The following is a 16,808-nucleotide window of genomic DNA, read 5'->3' as shown; positions in this document are numbered from 1 at the left end:
TGAACTCTAAAATAGAAATAATGGACTATGAGTTTTCGAAAATTCTGCTTCTAAGGGGGGAGAAGGGGGAATTTTCTGTATTTTTGGTCGACATTCAAATCGATATTGTTTGTCTCATCATTACGGGAAATCGGCTGAATCGTTTGAAAATAATTTTTAAACCTAGCGCTTGACTCGAGACAGGTGTCTATCACATCACTTCTATTAAAATGGGTATCATAAGAGAATAAATTAATTTTTTAAGCCAAAAATAAAGTATCTCACAAGTCTCTCTTGTTAGGGAGTTGAAAATCGGTACATAAACTTGTTAAAAGTAAGTAATCATATGTGTCTGAGTTTTCAAAAATTCCTTCAAAGAGGATCGGTGGCCAGGGGTTCAACTTATACATTTTCGGTGTTCTCCGTTACATTATCATCGCAAAATGTCTAAACCAATTTTAATGCATTGTCAGGCCATAGATTCTGGCTCGGCTAGGTATTTTTTTTTTTTATCATGACACTTTCGTTGAAATGTGTAACCGGGCTTATATTGCTCTCCCATATGGGCCATGGCCGCACATACACATCTCTCTACACTTGATTCTGTTCTCAATCTTTATTGCTATAGTAGGCTTTCGTGTTTCCACACTTCGGATATTACCTAAAGAGAAACTCTTGCGATATCTTAATATCCCACACCTCTGGAGCACGCAGAAATAACTCTGACCTGAAACTTCTACATAAGAAAGCTAATGGGAACTTGAGATCGCAAACCCTACTTCAAGAACTATCCTTACGTGTCCCTTCCTGCAAAACCCGGAATATCCACCTATACCATCTTGCCTGCCCCAGGTTGGCAACTATGGAGGTCTCTCTTTCACAGAATACCGAACTATTATAATCATCTAACAAATGATGTGAACATTTTTTGGAGCTACCTGGTGTTTGACAGAGTAACAAAACGCGTTTCGCCAAGTAATATTACTTTTGTACTCTTTGTTGACGCTGCTGTTGTTAACGTTGTTCATACTTTATTTCTATTTTTGTTTCTTTTTTCTCTTTGTTAACATTTCCCTGTGTAAAATAGCAAAATTGTGCTATCTGGGAATTTGTTCAATAAATAAATAAATAATAAAAATATTTTAGCTTAATATTTCGTATATAGGCTATGAAATTGCCAAAGTGAAGAAATGATTGACTTATTTAAAATGATCTTTGTAAAACATACTTAGTACTTGGGTTGATCTGAGATTTTATCAGTTTCCTTTGATTGACATGCGTATCCTAAGGCAGTGTTGGGAAGTAACGTAACGCAAGTAACGTTTCCTAGAAACGCGTTACATTTTTCAAAGTAACTGTAACGGTAACGCGTTACAAATTTTTAAGTAACGTACCTAGTTTGCATTACTTTTTTCGCGTTACATTTCGGATGAGTAACTACAATATATGTATATTTTTGTTTTTCGGAAACAAATGTTTCTTTCCTGTAAATGAATTTCCCAGAATGAAACAATCGAGCATGAACTACGTATGTCAGTGACCGACAGTCACAGACACACAGAGAAACAGATAAGTTCGTAGTTCCACTTACTGTTTTTTTGAAGAATTGGTTGGGTGAGCTGTTGGCTCGGCGCACTTCTCGGTTCGGGTCGATAGTGAATGAGCTGTGAGTCGAGCTGCTCGAGTCGTTGACAATTCTAAACCCGGGCCGAGCAGTTTTGAAGATATTTCGCCAGTGCCCTATAACTTTTAACAGTGTTTGGCTCGAGCCCGAATATTCAACCTAGACTCTCAACCCAAATTCAGAAGCTCGTGAACAATGTCCTTAACTCCTAGACTTCACGACTACCGAGGTTGGCAATCAACTAGTTTTTTAGTATTCAAATACAAACCGCCTATCTTTCTTTTTATATACAGTGTTGTTATAATTAATAATAATAATAATAATAATAATAATAATAATAATAATAATAATAATAATAATAATAATAATAATAATAATAAAAGTTGTAGTAGTAGTAGTGTCATTGGTAATAATTATACTGTCTATGTAATATACTTGAAAAATGTACTCGAAACTACACACCGGATTTGGTTCGAGTCGACTCGGAACTCGATCCCAATTCGAGTCGAGTTGGAGGAAATTTTTCGAGTCGAGTTCTCGGGTAGAGCTCAAAGATATATGTTTCTAGTCGAATCGAGTGTCAAAGAAAACTTGCTCGAACTCGCTCGTGTCCATCCCTACGGGTAACGCAATATGGCATTTTATCAATGTTACATTACTGTACATGAAAATGTTCATATATCAAGTAAAAATTTGCATTTACATAAAGCGATTCAGAACGTGCAATAATAATAATAATAATAATAATAATAATAATAATAATAATAATAATAATAATAATAATAATAATAATAGCGGTAGTAATAGTAGTACGGAAAATTGAAGTCATAATTTTTTCACATTTTTAAAGTTTCGGACCTAAAAGTAACGCGTTAGTAACGCGTTACTTTCGAAGTAAAGTAACAGTTACTTTTGAGGGGCAAGTAACGCGTTACTAACGCGTTACATTTTAAGAAAAAGTAAAGTAACTTGTAACGCGTTACATTTTTACAAGTAACTTACCCAACACTGTCCTAAGGGAGAAAAGTTGTTTGAATATTGTTCTAGAAGAATAGCAGCTGCAGTAACTGAAATGCACTTTTGAACATAGTTAGCACTTGAGTCAAACTGAGTTCTTTCATTTCAGTTTGATTGCCGTAAGGAAGAAATGGGGTTGAACATTTCCCCATTGGAAATGTACCTTTCAAATATTTTTCATAAACATTTTTTTTTTCGGCCAAAGAACGGACACTTCAACTAGTTTTATACTAAGGCGATATTTATCTTGCAATTTGCGGAGAAGCTCAGTCGCGAAGCTGTGATCATAAAAATGGATCAGCAAGAACTACTTCAATGAAGATCCCCATAACTAATATCACGTCGTTGTTCGTTAAACAGAAGAGTTTCAATATGATAAAAGAAACTTTACACATCAGCTTACAACTGTTAATGACAAAGAGATATTTATGCATATTTGAAATGTCTTAACAAGTTCCTTAATATAGTTTTATGTTTATTTATAAGAATATGAGTATGAACAAATAGAGGATACCAGACGCAGTACGAAAATTAAACCTTATTTGTATTCTGTTTGGAAGTATTCTTTACAGAATTCTTATTTTAAAGGTCGATTTTCAGAAATAAGTGGTGGCCTGTGTGTACATATTGGTAACAACCGTTCGAAACAATGTACTGTCACAATTGCAGTTTCGATATCAATTTGGCACCCCTGTTATTCGTATACAACGCGGAATTAAAGAACATGCAAGAGGACTTCTTTGTCTTCTTTTGATGTTACGAATCACCTCCCGAAGTATGTGCACATCTTTCTGTTTCGTTCCAATTGTCACGATTCAATTTTCGATTCCAAGTTGGCACCCTTGTCACTCTTACACGACGCGGAATTCGACAATATGAAAGAGGATTTTTTATCTTCTTTTGATGTTACGAATCACCTCCCAGAGTTTGTACGCATCTTTCAGGTTCACTCTGTATAACCTTCTCAAATCACTTCAATGATTTAAATAAAATAAACACAGAAAAAAAGAGCAGAACCTATTTGTTGCCTTTCAAGGGACTACCACTTAGGAAACCTTAGAGGCCGTTTGACAACATCAGGGTGCATATCCCTGCACTGCCGATGATACTCATATAAAGATCCTATAAACCTACTGATACCAATATCTACCAACCCAAAGGACTTGGAAACTAGCTCTGTTGGTTTTCTCAGAAACATGATTCATTGCTAACTTACTTTTTGAAGCCGGTCAGATTCAGAATTGAAGTGTTATGTGTAAAATCTTCGCTGTGATTCGAGTTGTTTCACTTAACATGTTAAATTAATGTTGACGTGTCTTATCAGCGTAGAGCTCACTCGTCGCTAAGCGGTTAGCACACTCGCGTTCGGCTCGGGAAACGCCGGCTCGATTCCTGGCGGGAGTGTTGGTTCGGATCCCACGTTATGCTTTAGGTCCACATCTCATATAGCCTCACTGCTGAAAGGAGTGCTAAAAATCAAGGCTTATCAGTGTACAATTAGGAAAGTTAGTGATGAAAGCACTGTGTTATTTACGAGTTGTCTAGAGAGAGAGAATTTGGTAATACAAAATTTGCATTTTCAAAACCAAGGAATATTGTAATCCTATCACCATGGTAAAAAGAATGTAATATTTTAAGTTTACTATATCTTTTTTCATCCAATTCAATAATTGTTCATGAGGGCATGGAAGCTCAGTGGTAGAGCGCTTACCTCTGGTGCATGGGGTCCGTGGTTCGATCCCTGATCAAATAAGTTTGTGTACAACATCGTGTCCGTGGGTTTTGTTGAGGTATTTCCGTTTCCTCCCACTTTCTCATTCCACCACTTCCTCCATCATTCACTTGCCTTATCCATCATCTCCCTTAGCCTAAAGGGTATAATCGTAGGACGTTATACTGAAAATTTTCAATTCAACACTTGTTCCTTTTAGAGGATTCTTCCTATTAAATCACAATTTTCTCTCTTTCGCATAAACTGGAAAGGAAATTCCTTTGCGTTCTGCTATTCACTGTCAGTATGAGAATGTGCACGGACAACTTACTTTTTTTCCTGTATCTATTATCACACTCTCGAAAATACTCTAAATTTAGTGAAGAAAACCTAAGTAAACTATAAAAAATATTAGTATAATATAAACGTTGAAGGAAATTTTATAAAATTGATTGAGAAATAGAACAATAGTTTTTCATGATAGAAAAACAGGTTTAACGTAAATATAGGAAAAGATTATTTCAGAAGATAAAATTCTCAATATTTCCTACAAAAAAAAATCTTTGGACATAATTCCATTAGAGACAAGAGTATTGACACAGTTACTGTGCATTGTGTCTGCAATATTACACTAAACTCACTACGTTTTTTACAGTCACTAAACTGCCGTCATTGCTGCAGGTGTAGGCACAATAATTTAAAGCACTTCGTTTGTATATTTGAATAGTCTAAAAATTTATTTGGGGACAACTGGCCGAGGGAAGGGTTAAAAAACTCAATGACTTTAAACTTCCGACAAGTTTCATAATCAAAGAGCTGCACATGTTTCAAATATTTTCTATTACCGGATGGAAACGGTAAATTGGATAGCTTAGTTACTGCAAGTGCAAACTACCATAATTTCAACTCACTGCAGAAATCATCAACAAAATTAATTACGTTTTATAAATATATACTATACCTTTAAAATGTATACGCATAAAATCTTTTCCACAAAGATAGTTGTATGCTTTATCCAAACTTGCTATTAAATGGCGATATTCAATAAAATCTTCTATATACTTGCAGTTGTTTAGCTCTTCGGTAAAACAAGAGAGAACTTTCTTTAAATTGCTGAAAAAAATAAAAACATGTTATATGTAAGTTCTACAAATAATGACATTTAAGAATATAGAATGTACGAATATTTGAGTACAAATAAGTATCTACCACCCATATATTAAAATGCTAGGTTTATATGTTTGTGGTCAAGAAAAGTTTATATATTTGTGGACACTTACATGTTTGTGGCCATTTTTTTGACAATGATATCTCGGAAACCACAAGCTCTAGAAAGATACCATTTTAACTGATCTATTGCAAATTTTGTGTAGATTGTTAATTTTTTAGAAGTTACATTTTTAGAAGTACACTGGAAATATTGAAATTTTAAAAAAAGTAAAGCATCATATGCTCCGAGTTATACATTCCAACACCACACATTTGTATACCGGGTTAGTATATTTCTCTGGCGTTTGTTTCATGTCCAAATGATAAAAAACGAAGGATAACCATTTCTCCCAGTTAAGATGAATCTTTATTGTTTGGAGTGTTTTGCCCAATGAACATCATATATCACTGACATTATAATTAATGGTGTATGTTGTGTTTGCTTATTACATACTGCATGCAAGAAGAAAGGAAACACTGATCATACATGAATTAGAAACTCCCCTTTATGATACTCCTTGCCGATTTTTATCAAGACGTTCTTCATTTCTGTCAGTAAATGGACGTGTACAGATATTGTGAGGAATAACAAGGAGATTCATGCTCATATGTGAATGATGCACTGTATAGAGACCGCAGGTTCAGGTAGTTATGTTAAAAATTCTTTAATTGATGACGTAATTCATTAATGTTTGGGTAAGAAAATTAAATAGGTAACTTAATATATCAAAATTAGTTTTTGAGAAACTAATTTTATTAAAAATCGTATCACTTTTTTGTTTAGAAAAATGTGGGGCCCAAAGTAAACTGTACTCAACAATGATACTTCTCTACAAAAATTAATGTACAGAAATACGAAAACTTATTCGAAGGAAAAACATGCAGACATAATCTAATCTAACAGAACCTATCCTAAGTCTTAACTTGGTAGTAGCTACAAATATGATGGAAAACTAAGCCCCTCTTCTAAATCACTAACAAAATAACACATTATCCTATTTTTACGGTGCGTTATATATATGCAAAATGATAAGAACGAGTGATGTTCAGCTGAATTACGCATGAGTAGGTTGTTGCCACCAGGGAAGAACCCACGCGGGGTCCACCAAGTTTTGGCCCACTTCCCAACTTCCTAACTTGACATACATTTGTACACTCTCTTAGTAAAACTATACTTGTTTATCCGAGAAATGAGTGATTTAGCATAAAAATTTCATTTCTACTGTTTATATCTTTCTCTTTTTTTTCTCTCTTTTTAAACATAAAAACAATCTACTTCTTCTTCCTCTTCTTCTTCTTATTATTATTTTAGGATATAGGTGGCAATACTTAACTGATTTTCATCTTTTTGGGTGCAGAATAACATCGAATTAATACTACATAGATGTAGTAATGTCTTGTAGTATCGGACTCCTCCAAACTTTGGACTTCTCCCAACAACAATTTCTGGGTGCACGTCTGGTTGCCGTAAACTTAGAAGGCGCCAGACGAAAACCCAAGGTATACAGCTAATGCAAGACAGGTGTCTAAAGTTACGTTCTATGAGGAGGAACCCCTTGTGCGCTCCCTTCCCTTGAATGAACGTATCTTAAAAGTCACGACTTTAAGTACGTTACCCCAATTGTTCTCAAACTTTCTTGGATGACGGTGCAATTTACTGAATGCTCACAACATTGCGACAGACTTACTTCATCTTTTTTTATCAATAATAATGTAAATAAAAGTAGTGTAAGCCTATAAGTTTCTACGAACTAGTAATCTTATACAGTACTGAGCATTCTTCTTGCCGGTGAGGTGTTGACTGGTACAGTGTGTCCCAAAATTGATTTAAACTCATTATTAAATGCATCATGATATTCAAATTCTAAAATTTCGAAACACAGCATATAAGTCCGCGCGACACACCTGTTGGGAACCACTGCGTTACCACATCATAATTATAGCAGTATTAATGAAAACGTAACATTCACAGAAAATAGTAAGAAGAAGAAGAGATAAAGGTCAGTGAGAACGTACGAAGTTACGGTGTGTTTGTTAGAAATTAACTTTGAATTTTAATTAGGCCTCTGTATTTTAAATAATATATTTTTCATATATTTCAGTTTTGTATAATTTGTGCCAGTATTTTACTGTCCACCTAATAAAACTTGCCGTCCCATCTAAATGTACACTCATGTCAAAAATTTTTGTCGCATGTCTATAAATATGTTTTAGAAATATAATTTGATAACGAATTCGCCCGGTATTTCTTATAATGTTAGTATGTATATAATCGGCATAAACAAGTATGTGGTAAATTTCATGTCAAAAGAGTAGTAAATAAGAACAATAAATGGGAAATAAAATTTTCTTGTCTATTTAGCAACATTTTGTTTTACTCATTCTAATTTTCTTATTTATAATTCTTTTCCTATGAAATTTACCACATATATACATTTCCCGATTATACACGTAGTATCAGTATTAAAAGTACCCTGCAAAATAATTATCAAATTATATTCTTACAAGAAGACAGTTATAGATATGCGACAATCATTTTGGACATGAGTGTATGTGTTCCAAATACGGTATAGCCGGCCCTGTTCGCAATTGTCTGCTACCGACGCAACTATAGTACTCGCGCCGAGTCGTGAAGCTTGGGCTCTAAACCAATCATAGAAATATTTTGCTTGAGCCCCGATGCATCGGAAAACTTCGGTACAATTTGTGGAGCTGCTTCCCGAGCGCACACTTGGGGAAATGTCGAACAACCAAAATTCACCAACAATGTTGCCAAACTTTGAAGACATAGTAAACGAGTATATAAAAAAGGCATTTAAAAATTACCAATAATAACACTGCAAAACAATAACTACTGTAACAACTATTCTAAAATGGTAACAATAGCATAAATAATAACAACGAAAATATAACGCAACAAAAAAGAGTTAACAAAACGGCATTTGACGCCAATTCGACAACACTGGACTCTCGGGGGATGTTTTTCGTGTAGAGCGAGAGATGACACTGACAAAATTTGATGGGTGGGGGTTGACGACTGGAACACACCCTCGCGTTCTATTGGGTGGTGAAATCGATAGATCTAGGTTAAGCTTCACGACTCGGCGCGAGTACTATAATACTCAATTATTGCTTAAAAGTGTAGCCGCGTATTCCATCTTATTTTACACAATTTGTATTGCGAAACATGTATGTTTTGATAAAGCGCATATGAGTTCTTTGAGTTCTTGTTTAATTTCTTGAACCGTTTGCAAGAGATCCTATAATTTTCTCTTTTCGCAATTTTCGCAGTTTATTACTCTGGAAGAAATTATTTTCAGAGCCACGTTTCCGAAACTTCTTTTCTTTCATTTGATATAAGTAATTACCTCCTAAAATTAAGAGCCTGTATATAATGAATTTTACAGTGAGTTTGTGGGTCAAAATAAGAGGAAGAAAAATATTTATTTAGACACTAGAAGTGTAAGAAAAGTTGACGTGTTCAAAATGAATGAACATATAATCGTAAATTGAACGCAAATTAGGGGAAATCTTATTCACTGAGTCTATTCTAGTTAAATAGAGGAAAACAGGTGGTTGTGGAATAGGGGTGACGTTGTGGAATCGTGGCTTTTTGCCTCTATTGTGTGTTATATACTCGCGGAGATAACCAAAACTATATCCTCGAAGAAGCTTCACGACGTGGCAGTATTGGGATATTTGTTACTGGTGGATAACTTGCTGCAGTTCGTCTTTTTTAAATTTGCGTACACGAAAAACTTTTGCACATAAGTTTTCGTTACTTATTTCATAGAATGATTTTACAAATTAAATGTCCAACTCTACAGTATTGTGTGCGCCTTGTGTTGTATTTCTAGGGAACAGAACGAAATGTCACGTTGGATGCACGTTTTATTTGAAGTGTGAGTGTTTCACAAAAGGGCCATGGGAGGGGGTTATGGAATACTTCTATTGTTGGTAGTCATGTACTGTTTGATTGTTTATTTGGAGTTTACGTTCTGTGTCAACACCGAGGTTATATAGGACGGGACTTACTGTTTACGTGGGATCCGAACCACTGTTTGAGGTTTTACCTGAAGCTTAAAACTTAGTATAGACGTTATTTTTCTTCATGCCCAGAAACTTTTTGCATCACAAAACTGTCACGATTTTCATGGACGAAATCAGCTCCCAGTTTAACTTGGATTTCAACAAAAATGTGAAGGTTACAGTAGGTAGCTGGTCTATATATTTCTGGATGAATAGAATAGAGTAGTCTATTAGAAGCGGTAGACTAGATTCAATTCTTCTGGTCGTTAAAAGTGTTCACGAAGAGTTCTCTCAACAATGTATCACTTTGCTGAAACCTATCTCTTTTATCTTCCAGACCGTCGTGAACTCATCAATCATTCCCTATGTTTCACCACCACCATCGCAGAAAAGCAAACCATCTACACGCAGACGTCCAAGTGGCTCAGCGCATGTTCTGACTTCTTCGCCACACGAGGAACACGTAGCACGTTAGCATGAGAGACGAGAATCCAGGCGTGGCACCAATTGTCCTCTAAAAGACGTGCTCCTCCGAAGAAGGTGCAGAAGTTAATGGAACCATCTTCATCTACTGACTGTAGTAGTGAATCTGATGAACTGCATCTTCAAGATTTCAGTGATGGAGAGATCGTGGCTAAGTGCATCCAACCAGAAGATGGAGATGTTATGTGCACCTTTGCGACAGTAAGTTTACGGACGATGTTCGGGGGGGGTGGATTCAGTGTGTGATTTGTACAATGTGGGCTCATGAAGAGGGTGCTGTATCCGACAAGGACATCTATGTATGCGATTTCTGTAAATGAGAACGTGAAGCGTATGCGAGTTGCGAAAAGCTGCACAATTTATATGTACTTCTTCTTAAAAAGACAGCAATTTCTAATGTACTTCGCTCCTATTCCATATACCCACCCCTATTCCATATCCCAGCCTTTTTTCTACGTTTAGTATTTTTATTTTTATATTGTTCCTATGTGTGCAAGGAACTTCTAGTTGTCATATTATAGTCCTCATTAAATATCCTTCAAGCCTATATACTAACTATGTACTTAACATATACCCTCGGACAGTTATTTTCACATGTGTAAATGGCATTCCACAATCTTCTGTTTTCCTCTATTTTATCAGCGTGTATACTATGAAGATGTTTTTTCGAAGGAAGTATTTAGAGAAAAATGGATAGTATTAAGTATTGCCACTTATATATATATATAACAACAAAGTTTGAAGGGAGAAAATCAGCCTTCAGTAAAATTTAGCTATATTCTTATGAATTAAAAAGGAAGATACGAAAGAAATTTTAAGGGACACAAGAAAGCTCTCACTGAGATTATTTCATTTCATTAGTGCAACTTTTGAAGCTGATTAGAGGAAAGTGTATCTGAAAAAGAATATTTCTGAGACATACATTTCTCATAGACAAACTTGTTCCGGTCGCAAATCGCACTTTGTGTTGATAGATTTGAGAAGAGAGGACAGCTATTTTCAAGTCTGATCAAAGACATGATTGGTTAGACATTCGGTTAGAGATCGGATGGTCCGTACTTAGACTAATTCCTGTTTGGATTTAATAATTGAGATACACAAATGTAATTCAAGAAAAAGATGTCCTTAGAAAAATATAACATGTATAAGAATATCACAAGAAATGTGTGTAATTTCTGAATGAGGTGAAAGATCAAAGTAAATGAAAATAACGGTAAATATTTAAAGATTTACTTAAGAATTACCTGTATGGCATTGTTTTATCCAGTAAATAAATGTGTAAATGTATGTGATACTCTATCAATCTTTATAATAAATCACAGATCGTTTTACTGTTCAATTAGAAACAAATAAACATGGAATATTAGGCGTATATTCGTTCAATACTAACAAAGTAAAGGAAACGAAAGTACTTACGTGCAGCTGGATTCTAATTCGTCCCCATCAAGAAACAATGTTTCATCATTTGATGTTCCCCGGAAAGACCTAAAGAATATAAAAGAGCAACTTATAATAATGTGGCCTAAAATCCAGTAATTGGTTTACTTACATAAACTCAAATATTGCAATAATATTGGTAGTCTTAAATAACGGACTCAGGATTTAAACCAATCACCTCATAAAAATAGTCTTATTAAAGTATTTACAAAGTTCTTGAACTCTCTAAACGTTTTCGGAGTTCGATAAAGATCCACGGCACACGAAAGTGACCTCGGAATAAAGGTTCGATTGTCTTTCGCTCCTCAGGAATGGGTGGTTAAAGGCTATCTCCTTTGTTCATAGCAGCCTCGAGAGGTAGTTAAAGGAATTCTCCGTAGCTCATAGCAGTCCATGGGAAAGATGATAAAAGGATATCTTCTTCGTTCATAGCAGCCTCAGGAGATGTTTTTTAAAGGAATTCTCCAGAGCCCATGGCGGCCTCAGGAGATGATTTTAAAGGAATCCTCCATAGACCATGGCGGTCTCAGGAGATGCTTTTTAAAGGAATTCTCCAGATCCCATGGCGGCCTCAGGAGATGCTTTTTAAAGAAATTCTCCATAGCCCACGGCGGCCTCAGGATAAGGTGTTGATGGGTGAGTGATCAGCGATAAACTGATAGTTTCCTCTTCTTGAGATCTTTTCTGGCTTCTTCTTGAAGGGGAACCCATGAGGGAAAGGTCGGCCTTCTTCCGAATCCTTTTTCCGAATCCTTTTCGTATCTTCCTAGAGGTGTGGTTTCTCTTACGACGCTTACTATTGTTTGTTTATGAACGTAAAAACATGTGTTTGTAGTACACATGTGGCACAGGGCGCGCCGGAATGAAACCTTACAATATAAATTTCTGCTTTATTCACGCTTTAACACGGAATTTCAATTACTTTTATTATTATCTTACATTTTTTTCTTCTATTTTTAAAGCTGCCGTATTTTGAGCATTTTCATACTAGCGTTCATATAATCTAATTACCTAATTCTGATTTAGTGTTTCCGGATCAGCACAACTAGGGTAATCCATTGACGACGCCAGATTTCTTGGGAGCAAGGGAGGAGCAGAGACATTTTCAGGGACAACTTTTTTTTTTTTTTACCGAAAATAGTAGTTTTATATTACTTAAATTACATTACGATACAACATATCTTTAGCCGGGGAAAACACTGGACCCGAGGACCGATAAGTCGTGCTCCCCTAATGGAAGATCAGCACAAATTGTTTTATATATTTTATATCAAGTTTATTAGTTTAGATATTTCGGCAAAAAGTGGATACTTTTAAACATCTAGGATCAATATTAAGAGACCAAAACCATATCCACGAAGCAGTTAAATGTCGATTGAAAGCAGGGAATTCGTGTTGTTATTCAGGTCAAAATCTTTAGTCTTCGCAAATTCTTTCGAGGAATTTGAAGCTTAAAATATACAAAAACATAACTACGTTCGTTGTGCTGTATGGTTGTGAAACGTGAAACATGGTCGTTTACTCTGAGGAAAGAACGCAGACTGAAAGTATTGGAGAATACAATCCTGAGACGAATATTTGGATCCAAGAGGAACGAAAATGGGGAATGGCGGAAACTTCATAAAATCATTACGAGAAACTGCATAATTTATATCATTTGCAAAAAAAAAAAAAAAAAAAAGAGAGAGAGAGTCATCAAGTCTAGGAGGCTGAGGTGGGTAGATCACGCAGCTAGAATGAAAGAAAGTAGGAAAGCTTTCAAATTTTTTAATGGAAATTAAACCGGAAAACGACAATTAGGAAGGCCTAGGCGCAGGTGGGAGGACAATATTAAGATGGATCTCTCAGAAATAGAATACAAAGTAGAAACTGGATCCACTTGGCTGAGGACTGAAGTCAATGGAGAGCTTTTGTAAACGTGGCATTGAAACTCCGGGTTCCATAGCCCATAGAGTTAGTTATAACTGTAGTAATATCGTTCTCTAATCGGTGCTCAAATAGGGCAACGAGGGTGCAAAAGAACCTGGTTGAGGTAACGGGGGCTACAAAAAAAGCACCAAAACCTAAGTAAAAAGGACTTTTAACCTAATCTCAACATTATTCACTGATTTTTACACTAAGAGTGGTTTGGCTGAAAAAAGTTTTTAGAATAAATTCTATGATCTTGTTCAGATGACCTTTCGAATCTCATTACGTTACACTGAACATGTAAAATATATTTTAGGTGAGATCGAACATATTGAACAAAGTACGGCATTTCGCAACTACTCTTAAAACCATACTTGGATTCATGCTTGAACTAGTGATATTTTTCCCTTTCATTTTTAAATCGATACTCTATATTTGTTCCTGCATAAAGGTAATGTTATTATTTAATTTACATTATGTTATAAATAGCTCTTGTTAAATAGTTTTATTGCAGAATCTTGGCTGGCACTAGAAATTTAATCTTTGAGTTCAAATGTACGAGTGTTATGAAACTTTTAAAAAATTCATATTTTTTGAATCAAAAGTATTACTCAAAATAGGTTATTGAATCAATGTAGAAAGTTTTTAATTTGGACAAATTAACGTTGTCTCAAGAATAATTCTTTTTAATGCTGAAGGCATATTATTTTATGTCGATGTTTAGATTGCTTATCTAAAGTGTGGCTGTCATTACGAGAAAAGTAAATTTTGAGAGCTTAAGGAGATGGTGTTTCTTGGAACATCTTTTCAAGATAGTAGCCTATGGATAAGTTTGTTATTCGTCGACTGAGAGAACAATGATCCACAAATGACCAACATGAACAGTCACCGTGAAATACCTGGCGTTGAAGATTCAGTAGATAATATTCAGAGCAAGTTGTCAAGTGCAAAAGCTACTGTCTCGAATTGCATTTCACAGGTGACGGATCTTGGGGACAAAGGACCAGCCCAAACTAGTTGAGTGCTTCAAAACAAAGTTCGGTGGAAAAAGAGCATAGTTTGTAAAGTTAGTGGTATCACACAAGGCGCCTTAGTTAGAATATTCAATTTAATGGACTAACGACCTGCTGTCCTTGTAGCAAGTTTTTAAGGAACAGCCTGCAATGATTCTTAACGTAATTCCCATAACGACCCCCATTTTATCACATCCTCTTGCCAGCGACCCCATTATAATTTCTGGTTTGTAATAAGCTTGTATGGGATTTTTAATATATCTATTGTGGAGATCTCACTATATCCATCTATTTCTTAATAGTAGAGTCCATTTCTGGTATATAGTGGATATAGTAACTTCCCTAAAAGTGAATGGATTAAAACCAAATTTGGTCAGTTCGTTCATCTTTTGCTTATCTTCGAGAACCCCATGAAACCCTCTCGCGACCCTCTAGGGGTCGGGGTCCCAGATTGAGAAACTCTGGTCTACGGCATCAGACTTTTACTGTGGTCGGATTTTGCAATTGGAAGTCAGCGTGTATTTATTTATGTTCCAAATTTGAGGTCACTTTTTTAACCACCACATGCATACATATGTTTTAAATTTGTTTCATTGCATTTAACATCCTTGAATTAGTTTAAAAAGCTCAATTACAAATGTATCCAAGAGCAGACACTTTTTACTAGTGAAATGGTCGTTATTTCTTTAGGTGATCACTTTAAAGAAGTTTCAATACATTTTGAACTTACGTACTATATATACAAACAAGTTAGTAAGAAAAACAAAATAATAATTATGAACGAATACGTACCAACATTTCCGTTGTTTGTTTCGATAAACAATCGGTTCAATTGAAGGGAAGTCTCTTTCTAAATAGACATGAAGACAAATACCGACATTTTTGGAATTCTCTGTACATGCCTTCACTGATATGCAGGAAAACACTGGTAAAGAAAAGGATATGTGTGAACATGATATATCTACTTCATGCCTTAATGTATGTTCAACCAATAAAACTAGCTCTAACAGCAACATAATATTATACTCTACATGTCGATTCATAAGAGATTTTTTTTAAAGTGTGTTTTTAACTTCTCAGATAAGATTTACTGGGTTCATTCATTAGTTGGTACCGTTGATTTTCATGATTTTTTTTGTTAGACATCGCTGATTGTAACAATGCTCTGGAATATACCAAATTATAATTATCACTTATCAGTAATACGTGTATGTAGCGTTATTTTTGGTTTAGTAGAGGTTTATCCATTTTAGTTTTCCAGGGTCTGAAGTATTGAGTGATGAAAAGAAGTTGAAATGAAGGGTCATCCCCATGTTCTTCTGTACGAGTTCAACAAAGGTTCTAGTGCGGCGGAGGCATCCAGAAAAAAAACTGCAGTGTATGGAGAGAACGCTTTTAAAAAAAGAAATAGTTTGAGAAGTTCTCAAGAGGAAATTTTGACCTGAGAGATGCCCCACGTTCTGATCTCCTATTCCATTATGACGCAGATCATTTGAACCACTTGATCCATGTACCCACCATGATCCACGTTAAAGCATTAGAGAATTGTCCATGGAGATGGGCAGTGGACAGACACCCGCGACACCTTCAACGTTTGCGAAAGGTTCAAAAACTGGGTTAGTGGGTGCCTCATTCACTCAAGTGCAGACTGCAAGAACCAGCGTGTTGCCGTATGCTTATTCTCAATTGTATATCCTGTCGCAAACATCAGTCTTTTCTCTCACGAGTTGTTACTGAAGATGAGAAACGGTTCTTTTACATGTATCTTAAGCAAGAGCCCATACAGAAACGCAACACCACGTCCCAATCAGCATTTTCACCCACGAAGACAATATTGCGTGTCTGGTGAGACTTGGACTATTAATTCCTAGTGAACTCTTACCCCGTAGCCGTGTCATCATTTTTGTTGTATACTGTAATCATCTCCAAAGTATTCATTCAGCACTTCAAGCAAAAAGGGTGAGTAGAAGACGTAGTATCATCATTCACATGGACAACTCTTGAGCACTTGTGATACACATGACAATAGTTGCTATTCAGTAGATTCAATGAGAGGTTCTTCTTCGTCCGACGCATTTTCCAGATGTGACTCCTACAGATTACCGTCTTTTCTGTTCCCTGTCATATGCACTTCGTAGTACATCCTTCGAAAACGGTGAACAGCAGCAAAGATTTTATTGATGACTCTTTTTTTCTGAGAAGACAAATCATCAACAAACTAAATTTACATGTGAACAATCGTGAACAAGAGATCAAGAAACGAAGGTTCGTGATTTATCTTTGATTCCTCAAAATAGGTGCTGCTACTAGAAAAAAATGTATATAAATAATGTATAAATAGTGAACAAACATACGTTTTACGTGATCAATTAAAAATAGAGGATGAAGAAGTAAACTG

The 16,808-nt window shown here is 35.5% G+C and overlaps 1 protein-coding gene across 1 annotated transcript in view; it reads right to left on the bottom strand.

The window, feature by feature from the left end:
* LOC145687659 (uncharacterized) overlaps window positions 1–16,808 on the bottom strand; it is a 50,842-nt gene that overhangs the window by 25,432 nt on the left and 8,602 nt on the right. The window contains exons 2-4 of the mRNA XM_081761119.1: window positions 15,203–15,335; window positions 11,469–11,537; window positions 5,293–5,444 (exon numbers count right to left, since the gene is read on the bottom strand). Coding sequence (XP_081617245.1) covers window positions 5,293–5,444; window positions 11,469–11,537; window positions 15,203–15,335 — 354 coding nt within the window. The remainder of the gene's footprint in view (window positions 1–5,292; window positions 5,445–11,468; window positions 11,538–15,202; window positions 15,336–16,808) is intronic.

Source organism: Thermobia domestica, chromosome 6 (assembly GCF_964235325.1).
Source record: "Thermobia domestica chromosome 6, izTheDome1.hap1.1, whole genome shotgun sequence".
Taxonomy (NCBI): Eukaryota; Metazoa; Arthropoda; class Insecta; order Zygentoma; family Lepismatidae; genus Thermobia; species Thermobia domestica.
Note: the sequence above shows the minus strand (reverse complement) of the source record. Positions and strands in the feature narration are given on the sequence as shown.